The sequence below is a fragment of the Athene noctua genome, chromosome 11 (genome assembly GCF_965140245.1).
Source record: "Athene noctua chromosome 11, bAthNoc1.hap1.1, whole genome shotgun sequence".
Taxonomy (NCBI): domain Eukaryota; kingdom Metazoa; phylum Chordata; class Aves; order Strigiformes; family Strigidae; genus Athene; species Athene noctua.
Window position 1 is genome coordinate 9,340,553 of NC_134047.1, and position 22,000 is coordinate 9,362,552.

A 22,000-nucleotide genomic window follows, 5' to 3' on the forward strand; every position below is an offset into this window, starting at 1 on the left:
CCGCTTAATCCAGTTTACAGGGGCTTTCATAGTACAGATTAGCAGTCGAGTCTTGTATGTTGGTCCTGTCCCTTTCCAGGGTGGGTGGCTGGGGACCTCACATAGCCTCCCTCCAAACATCCTTTCTGCCTGCTGCTGCCGAAGGTGCTTCACAAAGTGCCCCAGCCCAGCTCAGAAGGAACCTTCCACAGCCATAGGGAAGGGACAGATTTTGTCCCAAACTGTGGGGTTGGGGGTTTTTTTTTTTGCTGTGAGCTTGCTCAGTTGCAACCAGGAGGAAAGGAAAGCACAGGTCCTGACCTCTCTCTCTGTGCAGGTGTGACAGCTGGTCGAATTCAGACAGATCTCTGGAGCAAACCTCATCAGATGATGTTTTTGTCGACTCCTTGCAGTCCCAGCCCTCCTTGTACCTTGTACAGCCATCCAGCACTGGCAGTGTGCTCCAGGACGGGGCCCCGTTGGCAAATCCCAGCACCATGTCCAGGAACATAGACATTAGCGGGCCACCCAGTGACTTTTCCTCCTCTTCTCCACTGCTGGGGACGCCGCTGACACCAACCTTTCAGATTGACAAGAGCCAAAACACGCTGTCCTATGGTGTAACCCAGCTGGACATCCTGTCCAACACACCCCCGCCACGGCCGCCCAAGCCAACCCACTTCTCAGACAGGAGAGGGGATGAGGTGGGCGGCGGAGCCCTCCAGAATGGGCACGCAGGGATCTGCCGAGCTCAGGTTGCTCTGGTGCCCAGGAGGATCTCCTTGTCCAGCTTAGACAACGTGAGGAACTGGAAAGGTGAGTGCATTTCCAAGAGTGAGCAAAGCAGGACTTGTGTGAGGGGTAGAGCTGCCCATGAGCACAGAGTGGGTGTCCATCTCCAGTTGTGCCTCCCTGTCCTCCCCGCTGCAAAATCATACACCACCCAAAGCCATCTGAAATGCTTTGGGTGAATCCAGGTAGGATTCAGACCTGTCCCTCACATTCTGCTTGTTTTCTGTAAAAGCCCCTCAGTGTGTACGCACGGGCAGCAATTTGGCTGTGATCTCTTCAGGGTGCTTCATGACTTGATAATTTTCCATGCCGCCTCCCTCTCCAAAATAGAAAGCAACAGGAAAAAAAATGTCAGCCATTGAATCAGGCAACGCCAAACTCTCTGTTTATGCAGGTCAAAATGCGGGCTTGCACATGGGAAATGCCTCTGTAGCTGTGCTGCTTTGCTACATCCAGTCCTTTCCATAACAGTAGCATGTCTTTTTGCAGCTTAGAGAAAAGAACGGGAAGTCAGGGGGACACTGGGGATGGAATGTAATCCCAGTTGAACCAGGGACTCTGTGTGTCCTTAAGCAAATCCCACTCTGTCCTTGCACTTCAGTCAGGGTAGCCTGAAAACCTGCTGTACAGCAGGGCTCTGAAGTTCTGCTCTGAGCTGAGGTGACTTTTCCACTTGTTCTTGAAACATCAGCATGACAAACAAAAATAAGTCAAAAACCCAGAACATCAAGGTGTCAAAGAACAGATACGCAATATGAGAGTTTTATTTTGCGGAGTCACAGAACAGAGGGAGATGTCTGGAAATCAAGTATTTTGCAGTGATGTGTCATTTTTGATGAGGAAGAAAATGTAGGTTTTTAAGGACAAGCATCCCTTTAGACTTCTGTAGTTTGAATGACCAAGTGGTGTTTGGGGCTGTTAGATCTTCCTCTTAAAACTCAGAAGCTAAAGCAAGGAGACATCTGTCCAGCCTATTTACCAGTGTACAAACAGTTCTTGGAAGGTTTCTGGAGGAACACCCATCAGTGGAATTGGTATTCTTAATTATCAGTTATATTTGGTTGCTCCTCAAAAGGTGCTGCTCTTGCTTCTGCACATATGCTGCTGAAACACCACCAATGTGCTTGAGACAGTTAATGTTCCTCCAAACCAATTTATGCCAAAATGTTTTTAAGAGGATTAAGTGGCCGAATGTCATGTTCTGCTACTGCGCTGCAAGGTTATCTCTGCCTGACAGGGGGCAGCAATGAATTAATAAGTGCTGCTAATTTTTCTTACCCTAAGTGCAGCTGAAACTATTTGAAAGGTTAAACTCTGAATTCAAATGTGTTTAACAAGAAGATAAGAAGAAGAAACAGGGAGAAAAGAGCTGTTCCTCACCAGCTCCCAGAGTGAGCCCACTCGAGTTATTTACTTCATTTTTTGCCCTTGGCAACCTGTAAAAGCTGAACAGATGTAATTAATCCAGTGCAAACGCAGCATATGCTGGTTGCAGTACCATGAAGGGGAACAAGCTGTACACATGTAAGGCACCTGTATCCTGGCATCTGCCAGAGCATTGTGCCTGAATGTCTTTTTGCCAAAATAATAAATAAATGTAGCTGTCCCAGTACAGTGTGTCTATCTGAATATATACCCGCACTAACAGAATTGCTTTATTCTTGCTTAGCACTTTTGCCTTTTACGTTGATACCATCACAAAGACCCCCAGATGCAGTGCAGTATTGACATCTCCACCATAAGAGCAGGAACTGGATTAATATGGTTGCAGGGTGTTAATGCATTCCCACAGAAAAGCCATTTTCTGGACAGAATAATTTTCAAGAAAAGGATGGTAGTTGTAAGCATCTCTCACTGCTGATCCGCTATGCACTGAATATTGAATTTCAGGTTTTTTGCCTTTTGCTTCAGAAATAAAATTGACCTACACCAAGACAAAGGCCAGCCTACACAAGGGAACACTGTGACTGGTGACCATTTCCCTGGCTGTTTGTTCCCTGTCAGCTTGAGCCACTTGCACCACATCAGCATTTCTGGGTGACAAGAAGAAGAATTTCTCTCCTACCATTAAGTTTTCCTATGCACTCGCTGTACAATAACATGTGCTTGCCTGGCACCTTACATATGCGGTTCCTAAATAACTTTCCAAACAGTAACGAATTAATATTCCCTGCAGTCCCTTTGCATATCACTTCCCCAATTTGACAGATGGAAAACAGAGTAGGACTAGAGCAGGAGCTGGCTTAAATTTATTTTTTTGGTTACTTGCCCTCCACACCACACCAGTCTTTCTCCCCAACTGCTTGCATTACAGGAAGCATAAGTTACAGCTGGATATACATGAACATGTTCCTTGGTTTCATCATACTTAAAATAGATGTAATCACTCTTGAAATGCTATTGAGTTGGTTCTGGTCTTAGGTGTCATTGGATTTCCTCATTTAGGATAAATACTAGGAGTTACAGAATCTTTATAAAGCTCTAATTATTTTAGAGCCATATGCTTTACTCCAGAATTATGTCTGTAAGGTTGCACTGCCTTACCACATTTTTAATCACTTTTTTCTCCTTGCAGCAGACATGGAAGGCAGTTCCTTAAGAAGTCGGGATAAGAGGCTTAGCTTGAATTTGGTAAGTACTCTGCTTGCATAAATTTAAAACACTGGAACATAAACTTCAGAAAGTGAATCATTTCACATCCTGATATTCAATCATTCCTCTCCTGTGTTCAGAAGAAGAATTAAAAAATGGAAGAAGCACTTGGCTTTGGGCAACTTCTGAGCTGCTTCTTCACAACTACAGGAAGCCTTTGAGAGAGGAGGGAGGGGGAGACTACAACACTGAGCACTCTGTTTTTAAAGTCAGTGAAGCCAGGTCTGTTGTGAAAAGGATACCAGTAACCTCAAGAATTAAACTTGACCAGATGCATCTGGGAAAACTGCTTATCTCTTGAAAAAAGGGTCTAAAGAAGCCTATCACTTCATGATCCTGGGGGATGTCTCCTCTCTAGGACACAGGAAAGTCTCTGCTCTCAAAGTGCCTGTGACTCAGAGCTCTGTCAGTCCACAGCTTCCTGACTGAGCCTTTGACAGACGTGGTTATATGTAGCACCATCACACATCACATAACCAGTCTTCTGCCTGGCACTGGATACTGTCTTCTGTGTGGGAGATCCTTTGCTGCTTGTATGTAAGCTCTGGTGGTGGGCAACTTTTATTTTTTTCCCCTTTGAAAGCTTGCAAGGTTTCTACTCTATCCTTCTTGCCACTCAGCCAGCACTAACCTGCATGAAATTAATGTCTAGTGTTTATTCTCAACTATCACAACCAACTTGTAGGTCTGTTTTGCTCTCTCAGCTTCCACATTTGCAAAAATCTGGTTCATTGGATGTTCTTCCTTCAGATGCTTCTTTGTATGAAGAATCCTCCTTCATTTATAGGTCAGAATTACTGCTGGGAGAGGCAAGTGCAGCCTCACTGAAATTGGAGGATTTAACCTACTTAAGTCACCAATAAGTTTGGTTTTAGTTTCTAGCAGTGACTTGCAAAGCTCTGTGCACTTCTGGACTGGAGTATGCATCCGAACTCATGTGTTTGTCTCGTGTCTTTCCAGCTTGTGCCTCTCAGAAAGGTCATGTCAGGACTCTTCTGGCCTGGGACTTGTCTCAGATCTGCGGCCAGCTCACAGCACCTGGCTTGCAGGGGGTTAGCTATTCATTTATTGATCTGTTTATTTATTTTTTCTTCTTCTTTGCTTCTGAAGCCCTGTCGGTTCTCCCCGCTCTACTCAACTGCTTCGGACAGCACAGAGGACAGCTACGTGCCCATGCGCCCCAGCACCTCTCCCTCTGCGCCCGGCTCCGACTGTTCACCCGACGGCTACATCCCCATGAGCCCCGGCTCAGCCACGTTTACCTTCCCTGTCGTCAGCACTGAAAAACTCACCAGCCCATTACCTGAGCTTCCCTCAGATCTGGAGCCCCCTCCAGTGAACCGAGACCTCAAGCCTCGTAGGAAATGTAAGCCCAGACCTAAGGTGCAGTTGGCAGCCAAGGGGTTCTGATAGCAGGGACATGGGTGATCTCCTTTGGTAGTGTCCTTGGAACAGTTTAAAGCGCTTCGCACTCTAGAAGAGAGATTGAATTGCTGTGTAAGTGGCTTATAGTGCCATAACAGGATGCATCTGCAGGGTCGTTTGTGAGCAGAGGAAGAGCATCCATGCCTACTTTTCCAGTCAAAGTGGCTGCATTAGCATGGTGCCTGGCTTCAGATCCACTCTGACTGCAAATGACCAAATAGATGGACATAGCCTTGGAGCTATCCTGCAGCTCTGAAGTACATGTGCTGCTGTCTCACCAGCTCCCTGACCTTCCAGGAGCAGCACATCCAGGCACTCAAATACCCAAACTTGTGTGGGCTGTTGGTTAAACCCTGGTTGGGTAGGTGCAGCCGTCTTGCTTTAATTCGGAATTTCCTACAGATGCTTTTACTGATGGTAATTTTATACTTCTGCTTTTCATGGCATCTCCAAGATCTGGACTGGACTTCCAGAGGATATACTGGGGAAAAAATTCAGCTTTGCAGCAGAGAAATTGCCTAAACCTATCATACATTAGAGTTCTTCGGGCTGCAGAGCAACAGGGAAAATCGACTGGGGACAGATTTAGACCATTGCCAGGAAGCAAAGCAAGCTCAGGTCCTTTCTTAGAGGGTTTTGAGGATGGAGTGAAAAATAGTACATTGACTCGTGAGAGGAATGATTGTGATCTCCATGTGTAGGACCTTTTTGAAGAGAACCCAAAACCTGTGTTGACCTGTAGGCAGAACTGGCCTCTCCTCCTGGAGGCAGCATATGCAGAGCAGATCTGAGGCAAGCACATGGATCTTGTGGGGCACTTGCTCTCCTTATGCCTGTTGTATTTATTCTGTTATTTTAGGGTAAATGAGGGACTTTGCTTTCTAGCACTGACCAAAGTGGTCATTTGTTACTGATTTCTGTCTTGGTTATATCAGTTATGTTCTGTGAAATACTCTGGTAGTTTCTTGCTGTTAATATAAAACTGCATTTTTCTGAACAGTCCGTACTTTTCATTATCTCTGCTACTGGAAGTATAGTTCCTTTTGTATCTACTTGCAGCACGGCCACCTCCTCTGGACTTGAGGAACCTCTCCACAATCCGGGAGCATGCTGCCGTGACCAGGATGTGGACTGTGCCTTAGTAAGTCAACAAGAAACCTGCTGTTCCAATATTTTTTAACATTGTGGAATGGTGTTAAAAATAACTTATCATATCCCACAAGAAAAGTCCACAACAAAAAGTTCCCCAGGGCTCCTTCCAGCATCCCCCAGGCTTCTGCTGTCTCTAAAAAGCAAGTGTCCCTTTTAGGACAGGCAGCTGCAGTGCGTTCATCATCATGCAGTGATGCTCAGTCTGTATTGAAGGTTCCTTTTGAAAAGTCTGGAGCTGGTCTGCACTCTGGTGTGGTTGCTGTGATGGCTAGAAGCTCAAATGCCTCACTTTTTTCCAAAGTGATAGAGCCATTTTTGTTCCTGAAAATTAATGCAACAAAGGAGAACCAGATAAGATAAAGTTCTGCCTGACTTGTAGCCTCGGTGTAGCCTTTGCACAGCCACACAGCTATTCAGATTTGATCTGTTGGTGTGACTTTTAGTCACTGGAAATTAGTTGTGGGGTAAAACAAATGCTTTTGGTCCCAAAGCCCAGGTAGTATGAACAGATGATACTGCTGGGCTCCAAGGGCTGTGGGACTCATCTTCAGGGAACTCATGAGCAGGGGAGGACTGCAGCCTGCTGGCAGGGGGGAATCTTGGCCGTATAGCAAAAGGCTGACAGGAGACCAGCTGTGCTGAAGTGTGCATGCAAAAGCCAGGAATTCCCATCAACCTCCTCTGCACACCCCAGGCACTCCGGAAATTGTGGTTTTGTGATAGTGTAAGTGCCAGACAGGGCATTTCCACTCCTCCACCTCAGGTAGCCATTTGGAGGGCAAAAAGGACATGAGATAGGGAGGTTTCTCAATTGCAGAGTCCTCTCTCAGCTGTACAGTTCTAAGGTAGTTAAAGCCCTTCAGTGCTGCCTGTTAGGGAAACCCAGTAGCCTGCCTCCCAAGCATCCCTGCCAGAGCGCTGTGGTTAATTAGTGCTGACACAGTGCAGAGTCCAGAAGGATAACAAGCTCAGAGGGAGTTTGCATGTTTTACATTAACAAAACTAAAAAGAAGTATGCCCAGAACTAATAAAGCAAAGGGAATTATACTGTTCATGCTGCACAAAGTGGCCATCTAATTTCCTAATAACTAACCCCATTGTGCTAGCCTGCAATAATTTACTGACAATATACCTCTGACAGTTGTTAGTGGAAGAGATTTCCTTGTACAAGGGCTGAGTCACAGCCATCTCCATAGCACAGATAGCATGTGTTTACACTGTGTTCAAAGCCAGACAAGTTCCTCTGTATGCACCTCCAGTAGCTGATTAATTCACATCAACCTCCAAAATGTGGATACCCGCACAACTAAGTAGCAGCCCCACTGGCACATATTACCCAGCTGAATTATATCTGTCTCTGTGCCCCTTGTTGGAGAATTGCTCCAATGTTTTATGTTTTCTGTGATGCCAGAGATGGCAAACTTTCATAAATCCCAGGGAAAAAAAAAATTAACAAAACCACTCATAGTAATATAGCTCACTCTTTCTAGAACTGAGGAGTGGTTTTGGACATCCTCTCCATAAAGGCTGCAGCGTTAGTGTGAGTTTATTCACCATATGGACTGTGTCAGGCTTTGGCTTCATTTCAGAGCATCTGTAAGATGCTTCCTTAACCTCTCCTGTGTTTTTCTTCATAGCAATCGAATGAGCTTTATCTCACCAGAAAGAGACGGTATTAATTCAGCAAGAATATTTGCCAATTCAGTTTCCGGAGAAGAGGAAGAAAGTTACATTCATATGGTAATCTTCATTTTCACACAGCCATCCTTTGCTTTATTCTGCTCTGTCACATTGATAGAGAATGCAGAAGTTTGTTTTCTAAGAAAAAATGTTGAGGAGGTTTGTCCTTTGCCTTCTGTTTTTAAAAAAAATGATGAAACGGTTTTAAACCAAAGACACTGGGACCAATTTACAGAGAGATAAGGGAAGCCCTTCTTCTGCTCTGCAGAACTCAGCTGTTCACCCACGAATGTTGCTGAGCAGTTCCAAGAGATCACAGGGATCAGCCATATTTACATGAGAACTCATTAAGGCAAAAGAAAATTAAATCTTTTCACCTTTTAAAAGTGTGTCCTGCAAAATCTCCTAGGAAATGACAGAAAGCCGTTAGTGCACTTCCTAAAGAAACACACCAAATATTGTGCAGAAACAGAACTCCCATTAAAGTCTCTTATTGCTTCTGCTTTGGCTGGTGGCACTAAGCCCACTTCCCATCCCATGAAAGAACATCTGGCTTTGTGGCTTCCTTTTGCAAGATATGGCTAAAGAGTGAATGAAGAAAAGACCAGAATCTCAGTTTCCTTTGAATTTTAGGTGGAAATGGATCTCAAATCCCTTGATCTGAGCCAATGTCTACAGATTTGGCTCCACAGCCAAAGCCCAACAGCAATGGCTATAGAAATACATTGCAAAACTCACCACAATGTCCATGAACCATAGTTTCAAATTTTAACCCATACCTCTGCTAGATCAAAATCTGCTCAGGAGAGCAGTTCCAGTTGTAACTACTCTGTTTGATTTTTCTAGTCAAATAAGACCTTCCATACATTTGTGGTCTTCTGTGATTTTCTTGATTAACTTTCAGTTGCTAGATTTAAACAGAATTATCACCGTGTCTTCAGACTCGTAGATTGATGATGGTTAAGCGGGCACCCTGGCAAATCTGAGCCTTCCAAGGGCTTGGGTTGAGAAGCTGGGCACAAGTCCTTCCTGATAACATTGAATGAAAATCAGCCTGGTTTGTTTGTTTTGTCATAATTACGAGGAGAAAAAGGCTCTCACAGTTTCTTTATGCCGCAGTTAATCCTGTGGTAAGTCACCAAACGCACCCTTGGCATAAAAAATTAGGTGGGTGCTGACCCTTCTCACTTGCGTTCTGCCAGACGAGTCTCCCACCTCGCAGCTGTGGTCCTGCTTCCTTTTAGGAACATGTTTTAAGAACATTAAAAGTTTCTCTTCTTTCCCAACAGGAACACAGACAGGCAACATCTCCATACAGTGGTGCTTTTCCATGGACAAGGAAATCTAACCTTGATTACTTAGCATTGGATTTTAATTCTGCTTCCCCATCCCCTGTACAGAAGGTACGAGTCATCTGAAAAACCCCACAGCCTGTCCTATCTTTTTGTCTGCTGGGAGGAAAACAAGACTGAGTCACACTCTGCTAGGTGCCCTAAGTATCATGATGAAGGCAGTCGTGTAATAAAAGCACCATTAGTGTGATGATAAGGTGTCCTGAGCGTGACTCACAGGGATGCCATTAACACAAGCTTGGCAGAGGGCATGAGACTGTGCTGGGATGTGCAGCCATGAGGACTCATGGGACAAGCTTGTTGGTGCTTGCAGGATCTCTGCATGCTCCTTCATTTTCATCAAGTCTCCACAAACCCTTTCCTGCTAGTTTCCCCCCAAATCTCTTTGCAGTAACAAGTTTACAGCCCATGATAAATTCACAGAGTAAAACTGTACCATCTCTTGTAACACAGCAAAAAGTGCATCTTTATTCTTGCATCACTGAAGGCATTTCAATTTCCTTAGCAATGCTGAGAAAATACGTTCCTTGTCCCAGAGAGCTTACAACTTGCCCAGGTGGGAGGTAGGTACCACTGCAGAGCAATGAACTGGTGTCAGTTTGGGTCATTTTATATCCTGTATAACATTTCCCCCATCAGCTAATGCTCCTGGATGCAAAAGACTCAAGACTCCTAAGCTTTCTTATTTAAACCCTCCCTGTAGTTAAAATGCAGTTAGGTTATCCCTGCAACAGGATCACTCAGATGAGAAGAGAATGATTATCTGCATGGAAATAGCCAGAACAGCACGTTTCCCTCGCTCGCTGTGCTGGGCTGAGTGACAGGGTGACAGATGGATAATTATAGCTAAAGCAGGCTGTAAAGCAATGCTTTTGTCAGCTGATGTCACTGTGAGCTTCAAGGTGAAGTGAAGCAATCAAGGAACAAGGGAAAGGGAAAACAGAAAATCAAGTCAGGTTTCACTAGCATGCCTTTTCAACCCTATAATTAATAGATGTTTTTTTTCCTCTCTCACAGAAACCTTTTCTCTCTGAGGAGCAGAGAGTGGACTATGTCCAGGTAGATGAACAGAAGACTCAAGCTTTACAGAACACTAAGCAGGAATGGACAGATGAGAGGCAATCAAAAGTCTAAAGGAAGAAGATCTGGGATCTGGAGGATCTTTTTTTTTGCACTGGAACCACAATGTTAATGAAGCAGCTATCACAGTGGAGTTCAAAGGCAGAGGGAGTTATAAGATGCTTACAGGCTGCAGAAGAATGGCATTTTTAATGGAAACCTTTGATTTCAGCTGGAAATAGTATGTTGAATGAGTGGTTCACTGATGACTCAAGTAAAGCATTACGCTTTTTACTGCCCTTACCAGTAAGCTACATGGTACCATTTTCTGGCATGATTCTGCGACAAGTCATACACTTAATGTTAACAAATTCACTACATGTTGCATTAATCTAGTTAGTCCCGCCTTCTTCCTCTGTTGCATAATTCCTAGTTGCTAAAGCTATTTTTTAATATTCCTACAAACACTGCGGGTGCTCAGAGTGCTTTTATGGCAGCGGGCATCTGACAGGTATTGGTGACTAATCAACTAAAGGGCTAAAATACTGAAACAGTAAAAAGAACTTTTTGAATATATGTAGTGCTTAAGCAAAGAGAATTTTGGAAAATATTTTTCCCATGGGTTTAAAAGGTCTGACTCTGAGCTGATGCTGTCTGAAACTCAAAACAGGACTATGTACCAATGGGACTGGAACACATGGTCTCTGACCCTCCGGATGACAGTCATCATATTAAGCTTCTTTCCATTGTGGCTCACACTTGTCGCCTTTCTGTCTGATTCCTACTGATGTTTTCTCCCCTATCTTAAGCAGTGTCTTCGGCACAGCACAGCTGCTCCTCTAGCAGGAGGCTGCAGGCACACAGCTCTTGGCTGGCCAAAAAATAGAAAGGGAAGCTGTGAGCCTGTTTCTGCAAGTCTTGGGAGAACTGGCAAAGGATCAAGAATGCTTTCATCTGAACTGCAGAAGAAATGCCATTGGAATTGCTGGTAGTAGTCATCAAACTGATTGTTTCACTAGACCCACCCCCCCAAAAAAAGAGAGCTAGGAAGTGCAGCGTGCTCCGAGAGAGGCTAGCAGGCCTGCCAAAATAAAACAACAATGTGCTTACATGGCGTGAGGACCTCTGGGTTCAGGAAGCTTATCTACCTTGGGACTTGTTACAGGCATTATCTCAGGATCACATATGTGTATAGTTTATAACATATTTAACTTTAAAAGCTTGGCTGCAATCTTTATTTTAAGGTGGCACACAACCACTTGAATCATGGAAGTATGCAGTACTGCTGAGTGACCCACACTGGATTTGATCTTGCAGGCTTTGCTCAGGCAGGTAAGTCCCACTAGCCATAAGAGGTCTGATCCTGTCAGCAAGGACAGGCAGCCAGGACCCTTAGGAAAGATTTCTTCTTTGACAGTGCCAAGTCACTGGCCTCCCTTCATGTGCCTGTTGCTACCACGTTGTATTACTGTAATCTGACATCCCAAAAATGCTGATTTACCAAATGGAGGCTGTAGAAATGTCATTGCAGAAACCACTGGCATTGCAAGGCTCCTGCTTACTGTCCTCCATGCACCCACTCTGCTTCAGCCATTTGGGCACTCTGGGAGGCTGAGAGATGCGGCCGAGTCACACGTCCTGCTGGGAGAGGCAGCATAGCTAACAGAAACACCAATTTTCTCCTACCTCAAGAGAGCTGAAGTGCTTGCAAGTCTCACTGCAAATACAAAGCTGGGGATCCATGGTGACCAGGCTATTAGCTTTCCCTGCAAGAACAACGAGGCTCACCTGCGCCTTTATTGACTCTGGGGCAAACTGGGCACCCAGGCCTGCAGGCGTAAAGTGTCCTGGACTAGAGCTGCTTGGAAAAATGGGGTTTATACTGCAGATAGCTGAGCTGCTGTTTCCTCCTACTCTGCTCCTCCAGCCCCCACCAAAGCGCTAAAATGAAAGTTAACGTTCATAAAAGTTTTGAAAAGAATTCAGACTTTTCCATACAAATCTTGTCTGGTGTGAAATTTAGTTTGTTAAAACCCAGCTGTTCTGTCTTAAGACTGATTTAGGAGAGCTCTGAGCAACTGTGTCCTGGGTGTGGTATTGCTAGAGGGGAAGTGGGTTTGGGGAGAGGCGGTAGAGATCTGCACCTCCACAGAGGTGTTAGAGGTAAGTGAGGAAGGGCCACAGTTACAAATGTTTGCCTTTCTGCTCAAAAGAACTGGCTTTCTTTCAAGGTGTACAAATAATACATGTCACTGAAAGCTTTTAGTGAATGCTGCAGTACTGAAAGGGTTAAAAGACCAGCTAAAACGTATATTACAGTAGGGGACAGAAAATGTCCACCAAGGGCAGGTAAAATTATGCTATGCTACTGCAGATCCCCAATTGCAGAGTGATGGCATGGCAGCCTTCGATGCAGATTGCAATAGCATACCAATCAGCTCATGTTTGACTGGAGTGTTTCTTTTCATGCTGTCAGAAAACCTTCTAAGTAAAAAACCACAGAGTTATTGGAGACAACTGACTCGCTTGTTATTCTAGTTTATTGTAAAAATATTTAAACTTTGACAAACTGGCTAATGGATCATTCAGAAGTTTTGAAAAGAAAGAGCTCTTTGGGGTTAATTTGCCCCCATGAAAGGACATAAACATATAGCTTGGTGAGGGTTATCCTTAGACCAGAATGGGTTCCTTTCAACTTCCCAGTGTCCCCTGCTTGCCCCCCAGTACTCTCTCGATCAAACACTGTTCACTGGTTTCTGACTTTCACTTTTTAACTAAAAGCTGAGTTAGAAGGTTTATTCAGATTTTTCATTTAAGTTTTATTTTTACCTGCTGCTCCAGGGTCTGTGACATGCATTCTTGTGTAAGTTTTAAAAGCAGAGCAGTCCTCCCCCAAGACTTTTATTTCCTTGTGTTTTAGTCAAATTTCACAATACTCCAAAGCCGGTAAAGAAGAGGAGGAGGATGGCAAAGTCCAAATCTGCTGTGGCCACCCCATCATTAAAGAATTTGGTGTGAATGGAGCCACAGCAGCCCCTGCTGTAGTAGATGACTGCCATAGCTATGGGCTGCCACCAGCCCAGGACCAGCACCTGTAGAGCTTTCTGGTGGGAGAGGAGGGGTGTTACAGAGCAAAAAGGAGTCACTGTTTAATGCAGTTGGTTCTTAAATACTGATCCCTTGGCCAAACAGGAAAGAAAACCTGTGAAAGCAGCCTGAAAGCATATCTTATTTGAAAACATAGCCCAGGCAAGAGCCCTTGATTAGCACTGGGTCCAGGACCAGCCAGGCACACTCCTGGTAGTGTCTGGTTTTTGCTGGGGGTCTGTTATGTTGTTATTTGTATGTATTTCTTGAAAAAGTATCATGAGAGCTGTTGCAGAGAGAGGCTTTGCACCTAAATGAGCAAGGGATGGCCAGTGGTCCCTTAGGAAACTTATCTCCTGGGGAAACTGGCATTGCCTGGCTCAGGACTCGTAGTGCCTTCTCCAGCACTGCCGGGCTTTCTCATTTAAAATGGAGAGAGCACTCGGCAAGCAGAATAGCTTTTGCTCAATGGGAAATGTTGCTCTGTGGAGTTGCCAGGTGAAATTCTGTTGCGGGATGATGTGGAAAACAAACAAGTGAAATGGTTTCAGTGTTGTGGTTATTGTTAGGGTGATCAGCCAGATTCCCCCCACTGTTGGCACAGCTGGTGAGTGAGCTGGAGTGCCAGTACCCAGGCACAGGAGGGAGGAGATCGGAGATGGGATGGATTTCTTTTACTCAGACTGTGGCAACTGAATATAAAAATAGCCTGCATCAAACACCTGTTTGAAATACATTCTAAAGAATCATAAATAAATCAATCTGATCTGAATTTCTTTCCCGGAGCGAGCAGAATTTCAGTACTTACTGGGAGTTACATGTGTTCCCCAGGTCTTTACTCAGTTCAGGTTTAATAGGGCCTTATTCCACAGTCTTTCAATGATCACACATTTGAGCAAGGCATAGCAGGATCCAAGACTTGTTTGCTTTTTGGACTAAACTGTATTTTCCATTTATAATTCCTTTATTACAGGAGGCAGCATTAAATTCCTCACTGGCATATAGGAACACTTTACCTGACAAATGTCAACAGCCGTTTAACTCGAGTCAGGTGTTTTCAACCAGCTCACTTTTGCCAATGGTAGCACCCACACTCTTCCATGTCACTAATTACATCATAGATGTAGACTTTGGAGCTGTGTTCACTTGAAGTGATTCAGTGGTTTAGTAATTCAAAGACCATCAGATGCTGTGATGAGAATGAAGCACAGGGCAATGCCTTTCCTTTGTTCCCCTGTTCCGCAAAACTTGCTCAGGTTTAAAAAAAAAAAAGCCACCAAAATAGCAGACTTCTGCCATGTCAAAGCCAGAATATTTTTTGTTCAAATAAAAATAAACTTTTTGTCTTGTGCAAATGAAGCATTATACTTTTTTGTATTTGTAAAGCTGTGGGGAAGCATTAAACAGTCATCTCTGTTATGAAGGAGTAAGTCATTGATAGAGGGAAGGGGCTCGCCTTCCTGATGTTTCATGTAATGTTTGTTGTATATATTTGCACATTAAACTGTGTATCTTTTTTTTCTAATAAATTAATATAAAATGTAGCAGTGATCTTTAATTATTTTGACAAGCAAAGGTGCTCATGGGGAAAACTTTCACGTTTTTCATGTAATGCTTTTTCAATTTTTAAAATCTCCTACTAGGCTGTGACTTGTTCATATAAATTATTTGGATGCAAATGCAAACAAATTTCATACACCTGTGTATCAGGAAGATTATTTGCAGGTGACTTGAGAAAGAAAGAATGATGAAGTCATGACCTGGGCTGGTGTCTGCATCATCCTGGGCCTGGGTAAGATGCAGGTCCCCAGGCCCTGCTGCAGCCACGGGGCAGGAAGGTGCCACGCTCACTGACCAGAGACACAGACCACAAGCACAGATTTGGTCAGCACATGCTCTGGACTTGGATACAAAGACTAGTTGGTATTTAACCTGATCCTTTAATTGCTCTGTGCTGGGAAGCGTAGTTGCTGTTAATGTCATTTCCACAAGCAGTGAGCTGGGGACCTGGGATCCTTTTAACATGCACGTCTCAGGATTTTGAAGAGGAAACAAGGCAGTCCATGGGAGCAGAGCTGAGCAAGCCTAGCTGCTAACAAGCAACGTAGTTTGGGAAATAGTTTATTTATTGCTTCAGGCAAGTGTCACTTTTGGATCTGTGCGCTTTGTAATCCTGGCTGGATACCCTCTGTGGTGAATCGAGGGACTTGTAGAGCTTAGAGAGCCATTGATGGAAACTTGGCTGCAGGACTCCAGAAGCACAGACACATGTAATTTAGATAAGCCTACGCCTAGAGGCTTGATACAAGGGAACTGCGTGACATTTTGTGTTCAGTCTTGTAGGGAGAGCAGGCCAGATAAATAAAAGGTCAGATAAAGTCTGACTTCCAGTTCACAGGCTGCTTCAGTGTCCTCTCTTCAGTGGAGATGTGAACAGCCCTTTCAGCAGGGAGTACTCCCCAGAAAAGTGGCTCTCCTCTCCTGCACCAGCTCCCAGACCCCTGGAGGGAAGCAAGACATGCCAAAGCCACTGCCACCCCTGCCACAATGGCCTGGCATGTCCCCTCCCTGGGGTACTTCCCAGAGGAGCAGAGGTGGTTCTCACAGAGGGTCCCAGCACCCAGAGCATCCCCACAGATGGGGACAGCCCGACCCATGGGATCCAACACGCTCTGAGTTTGTGATAAAGAAATCGAGCTCTGCAAGTAAATGGTGCTGAAATGAAATAGTATGAGGCTGCAAAAAATGCAGGAAGCTCTCAGACTTCTCATGCCGCTTTGTAAAGTACTTTGGTGATTAGATAATAATAATAGGGAAAAACCTGATAGCAAAAAGTTTGACTGTGTAAGCACTTGGTAGAGGTTAGCCCCTCTAATCACATCCAGTTTCAAACCACGGAAAACATTTCCCTGAAGCAAAAAGCCACAGAGTAGCCAGCCAGTTACCAAACCCAGGTCATTTTCATGGGGCATGAAACACAAACCTCTCAAAAAAGGCAGTAATTCCCTATACCACTGGTGCTTTTTGTCTCTTTAACTCTTTTAGTTAAGAGTGCAATTGCTTTGATCTTTTTTAGCCTGAGATGCTCAACAGACCATTCCTGTGTAACTGTGTCTGTGCTGGAGACTGTATCAACACAAGTGTACAGGTCTTGGGCCACAGTGGTGATATCTCATTTCTCTCCAGTAGATCTCCAAGAGCTTTGGCAAAGGGATCTGTACTTTATTTCTGGTTTTTCATGCTCACTTTGAGGGCCGGTGGCAGCAGCAGAGATGACGCCTGAGTATGCAGTGTCTTAATCCTGCCCTTTTGCCAGCAACTAAAGCAGTTTCCACGCTGTGTTTTGACAGGTCTTAAGATCTTCATTGCCCTATCAAACAGCATCTAAAATTCCTCTGCCAGCTGTTTAGGGCAGAGCTCTATTGGTTATACATATTCATAGGCATGCGCTGGGTGTCAGCAGCACCACATCCAGTGGTTCGACACAAAGGATGTGTCTGCTGGAGGCTCAACCCCTTCCCACCTGGCGAGCTGATCCTGGACACTGTTGTTATGCAGGAGCGAGCAGGGAGCAACTCAGCCTTTCATTCATTGTCCTGTTTTGTTCTACTTCGATTTTCCTTTCACATCTGATTTTAGCATAAGCTTATTGTTATACAGCACCAACATACCCTGCTCTGACAGCTCAGGGATCTCAGTGTTGGCAAATTCATCACTGTGTAAGAGCCTGGAAAGCCCCTGCTCTGCTGGTGGGCTCTCATCAAGAGCTTTAAAGCTTAACGCAATTTGGAGATGTTTTCCTTGTGTGGTGGTCGTTGTCAAAGTTCGGTTTGCTTCTTCATTCAAAAATGCTCTGTCCAGGAGCTCAGCTACTTGGAAGTGCCTCTGACTATGGCACTATCTAGAGATGCTTGCTTTTGCTACTGCTGCTGTTAGTTCTTAACTTCCTTCCCACAGGAACAGCACAGAGCAATGGGGAAGACCTACTCTGTACTTTTCCTCACAAGAAAAAAACTACAGACTCCTCACATGAAAGCAGCGGTTCTGCCACCCACCCTGGGAGGATGCCACTCTGCAAGTGCCTCAGCTTTCTCTGGGAAGGCACGGAGCATTTTGTAGAGTTATGGGATGATGGAAAAGGCAAAACATCAAACAAAGGCAGCGCTGGTGGGTGTCTGACAGCGCTGGAGGAGATGCCAGAAGGCAAACATAGCTTTTGCCTTTAGGTTTCCAGATCAAAGTTCAGGACAAGCTTTCAGCACGACCTTTTGTACAGCCTGAGAGAGACAATTCCTCTACAGAAAGAGATGGAGGATTGAGCAATAAAGGAATTCATAATACCTCTGAGATCTCGGTAACTCTTTGGTGTCTCTGTTTTGTATTAACGTAGCTTTTGGGAAGCAGCCAGACTTGCCAGGCAAAGGGAGCCAAGGTTTCATACAGGAGTCTTGGTGGGGTTTGGGTGCCTCCACCACTGGGGCATCCAGCTGAGATCCCTCTCAGCCCTGGGGTTTCAGGGACGCGGAGCCATTGCCCTTCAAAACTCCGCTGCCTGAGGACATGCCCAAGCAGGGGCTATGTCATCCCACCACGGCTGCGCCCTGGTGCAGGCAGCCCTGGGAGGGTTGCAGTGACAGACCAACCTTTGCCCACCTCCTGCTGCTGCTGCTGCTGCTGCTTCTCCTGCCGAGCAGCCTGACCCCCCACCAAACCCCACAGGGCTGCGCCCAGGCCCATTGGGGCCCCAAAAATTCATGCTGGCAGAGGCTGAGAGATTTGCCTTTGACTACGGGAGCATGCAGCCCTCCATCATTCATATTTTACAGTATGTTCTTTCAGACTACGAACTATTTATTTCAAAGAACTGAACAAGCCCAACATACTAATGCTGGCAAATGAAGCTCCCCAAAAGGGGTAAGGGCTTCTCAGCAGAAAATACAGGGTCTTAGGGTTTGGGTGTATACAGGCCTTTGGTGTATATTTTATCCATGAAGATGAGGTGGTCAGCAGGCTAGAAGGCAGGCTGTTTACAGTTCAAAAATAAGAGATGTCGGTTTTTTAAATAAAAAATGGAAGATTCATCACTTCTTTGGTTTGGCTTCCTCCACAGTTAGTCAGAAATCATCAGGAAATGCCACCAAAGGAAATCCGTCCTGTTCTGCCTGGTCAGCACAAGGAATGTGCGCACACGGAGGACGGCAAGGGGGGGCTCTGGCTCTTGCCAGGCAGAGCTGAGTGACACAGCAGAGACAGCTGGAGAGCAAACTTGCATGACATGTAAAGTAGAAATGACAGGGAGACAAAATAAAGATGGATTTCCACAATAGCACATTCAAAATGAAAATTTCTAATATCTCCAGAAATGTCAGTAAATTTTTTTTCCATATTTATATATAGCACAAAAGCATCCTTTATTACCCATACACCTCTTCAGACGTTGCTTTTCTGTAAACAATTCTGACAGTTAAATGATACAGAAGGGTCATCAAATAGCTTTATTTCTATTGCAGACTCACCCGTTTCCCTGTGCTCCTCTCACTGGTGACCACACCTTTACTCCCTCCAAAACATGCAACTGGGCTGGCTCAAAAAGAGCTTGAATGTTATTATTTACCTCCAGCTTCTCTGAATCAAGTCCGGAGAAAGGGATGTTTTGGTGTAATTCCATCAGGTATGGTAGCTTATACACTTGTGGCTGCAAAAACAGAGACATCTAAGACAAAGCACCGTTTTTCTGCACCATAGTGTAATGTTAATCGTCCTAATGAGCTCTTGCTAACTCTGCTGAATGCAGATGTTCATTGAAAAATTAGAGTGAGGAGTGTGTAAAGTGGCTGGTCTGTATTGGGAGGAGGTGAGAAATAGAGATGTGCAGGAGACTGGAGCAAAGAGAAGAGCAGCTGTATCCATGAGGTTTGCTTCAGTCCTGTAGATGGGACACTGCATAGAAAAGGTTAAGTAGGTGAACAACCCCAAAACTCAGTTTGACAGGCTAATACAAAGTCTCTGTCTTTTCCAGAAACAGATGTTCTTATTCAGAACAGTATACCTGTATTGCGTTATTCTATAGCAGTGAGTAAAATACATTGGGTAAGGCAGCGAAGCAAGGTTCATCAGCTCTTTGCATCACTCTCTAGCTCTGACATGTGCTTCGCCGGAGGAGACAGACACAGTCAGGCTCACCCTCAGGGCCTCTAGCGTCCCAAAGAGCAGTCTGACCCGTGCTGGCAGGTCACCAAGCTGCTGCAAGACAGACAAGGAAAATAACCTTTACAGGCAGAAAAGCAGGTGTGTCCCAGCCCTGCAGATACCGTAACCAAAGAGTCTACAACCAGAAAGAGGAAACGGCTCTGAACCATGTCTTGTGTTTATAAGGGCTATTTTTCCTGCAGGTGCCTTTGATCCCGCTTCCCGGGGAAGTGGCAGGTTCAAGGATCTCTGTGGCATAAGGACACTCCTGAGGTCCTTCTACCAGGGAAAAGCTCGGCAGATCTGGCTGTGAGGCAGCACGGAGCCCGTGCCTGGCCGTGGGGACGGCTTGGTGTGCCCACCAGCTCTCACTACGGGGGTATGGGCTTTGTCTGACAAATATGTAAGCTGTCACTTTAGCTTGAAAGCCCTGTGAAAGCTCCTTTTGCTGCGTGGATCAAGAGGAAACACACCCAGCTGCTTGCACCCTCTTCCTTCCTAAGCAGCCAGGGGAGAGTCTCAGCTTTGTACCTAGGGGAGGGAAACCTGTAGTCTCAGGAGGAGGCAGAAAAAATCATGCTCAGCTGGAAGTCTTGCCTACAAATATTGTATCTTAGCAGCAGTTGGGGCATGCTTTCTCAAGATCTCCCATGCAACTATGGTCAGAAAAGACTTAAAAATCAGATTTCCCTGATAACTCTGACACTTGCACCACATCCAAGCAGAGTCCTCTGCCTGGAAAACATTGATGCAAAGGTTTCCCAGTGCTGCAGAGCAGTGGTCAGAGTGAGATTGGATCAGTAACTCCAACTCAGGGTTGTGCAACCTGTTTGTCAAACTACGATCTGGCCACTTCCCAGGGCGGTGCTTGCTTCCCCTCTGCACTAGCCCTCGCAGTACAAAGGGCCAAGGTCAGGGCAGGCGAGGAGAAACCCAGCGAGGAAGGCTACTAGGCACAAGGTGAGACAGTGTTGGGCAAAAGCAAGCGCTACCCTGCTTTACCCAATACTTAGCTGCTGCTTCCACAGGGAAATGACAACCCAGGATCCTCCAGCATGTTCAATCACACTTTTGTAGGAGGTTGGCAGAAGTTTTAGGGTGTGCACAAGGTGTCCAAAGCCGCCTGTAGCTGAGTGGTTGGGAGCTCAGGGGAATGCAATTTCCATGTCCCCAAATATTACCTTTTATTTTGGCTTAGAAACCATGCAAATAGCTGTCCTTCAAAAGGTTTAGAGCCTCTCCTTATTTGCTGTTCACATCGTGCACAGCCCTGCAGACATCACCCCAAACAGAAGGGGAAAAAAAGGGAAACTACTTAAGTGAAAGAAGTCCTAGCAAATGGCCCCCATAAAGATTTTCAGTTTTCATGGGATCTACTTTGTGCTGTGATTATTTAAAAAATAACCAGCCTCAGGAAATTTCACAAGTCAAAAAGCCAGAGGGGAGAGCCAGTGCCAAGATCTGGGGGCCACAGGCAACCTTGAAACAAATCTCAACTACGGTCAAGGCAGAGAAGAGGAACCGCTGCCACTGCCTCCTTAAAGGCTGGTCTTCCATGTCAACTTGTGAAACCTTTCAGGGGGAAGTGGTCAATCTCTAGCTGTTCTTTGGAGTCATTTTCATGGAAGTCTCCAAATAGATGTTATGCCTCACTGCTGAAGAGGGCATTTTTTAGAAAAGTAAACAAAATGCTCTTGCCACAGATCACATTTTGTCAAAGATGTTGCTGAAAGTGGATGAAGTTCAGCTGTATTCCTCTTGCCCTCTTTCTGCTCACTTTGCCTGCAGCAGAGGGAAAGAAGCCCAGCAGTAGCTCATGCAGCCTGGCACAAAGCAGAGAGGAAATCCAGGACTTAGACCCTCAAGTAAAAGCAATCCACTTGGATTTTCTTTCTCAAAATGGTGTTTTTTATCAACTCATAGGTAATGAAATCAGTTCAAGTGCTGTTTTGGCTGATGCTGAGTTGACTGAAGTCACTGCCCGTGGTTGCCTGTTCCCAGCCCCTGCAGTGACCGTGCCATGAGGGGCAGACCATGAGTGTCCACAAGTCCAGCCCACTTCTGCCAACACCAAATAATCTGACTCTTGGATTTATCAAAGTAATCCAGGATTTCTGGTGTGTGTTGTTCTTCTGTAACACTGAGTTAGACACATAGGAGAGAGCTTGAGGACGGCTGGGAAGCATGGCTCACTGCCTCCTCCTCCTCAGGATGCTGCCCTGTGCCTCGTCCTGTCAGAGACCTTCCCCACATGATTGTTCTTCACAACGCATCTGAAGGACTCCCAACCCCAAGGCTGCTGATGAAATAGTACGTACTGGAATTAAAAAAACAAACACACCTATATCTATATAAAAACTATTCATACCTATATACTGTGTGTGTGTATATATATATATATATATATATATAGCTTGAAGGCATATATATGTATATTTATATATTCTTGAGAAGCACAAGACATCTGTCTCTCGTCCTGGGACTCGGAGGTGCGTGGGGCTGGCCTGGAGCCGTACTCTTCCTGTGGGGAGACCAGAGTTTCTATTTCAGTTTCTGCCTCACTGCCCAGTGCCTGTTGTGTTGTGCCTGTGCACAGCAAAACCTGGGAGACTGTGCACGCACCAGCAGCTCTC

The 22,000-nt window shown here is 45.3% G+C and overlaps 1 protein-coding gene across 4 annotated transcripts in view; it reads left to right on the forward strand.

Moving 5' to 3' along the window:
* Nucleotides 1-17,227, forward strand: part of GAB3 (GRB2 associated binding protein 3) — a 71,145-nt gene extending 53,918 nt beyond the window's left edge. The window contains exons 4-11 of one of the 4 annotated variants that reach the window (XR_012634359.1): nt 317-795; nt 3,347-3,402; nt 4,534-4,789; nt 5,908-5,989; nt 7,638-7,740; nt 8,970-9,083; nt 10,050-11,423; nt 17,136-17,227. Coding sequence is in view for 3 of the 4 variants with exons in the window: in XM_074915288.1 (XP_074771389.1) it covers nt 317-795; nt 3,347-3,402; nt 4,534-4,789; nt 5,908-5,989; nt 7,638-7,740; nt 7,837-7,839; nt 8,970-9,083; nt 10,050-10,166 (1,210 nt within the window). In the remaining variant the exon portion in view is untranslated. Of the gene's footprint in view, nt 1-316; nt 796-3,346; nt 3,403-4,533; nt 4,790-5,907; nt 5,990-7,637; nt 7,741-7,836; nt 7,840-8,969; nt 9,084-10,049; nt 14,723-17,135 lie in introns of those variants that run through there. The other 3 variants (XM_074915288.1, XM_074915286.1, XM_074915287.1) reach the window with 3 other exon arrangements.
* The last annotated feature ends 4,773 nt before the right edge of the window (nt 17,228-22,000 follow it).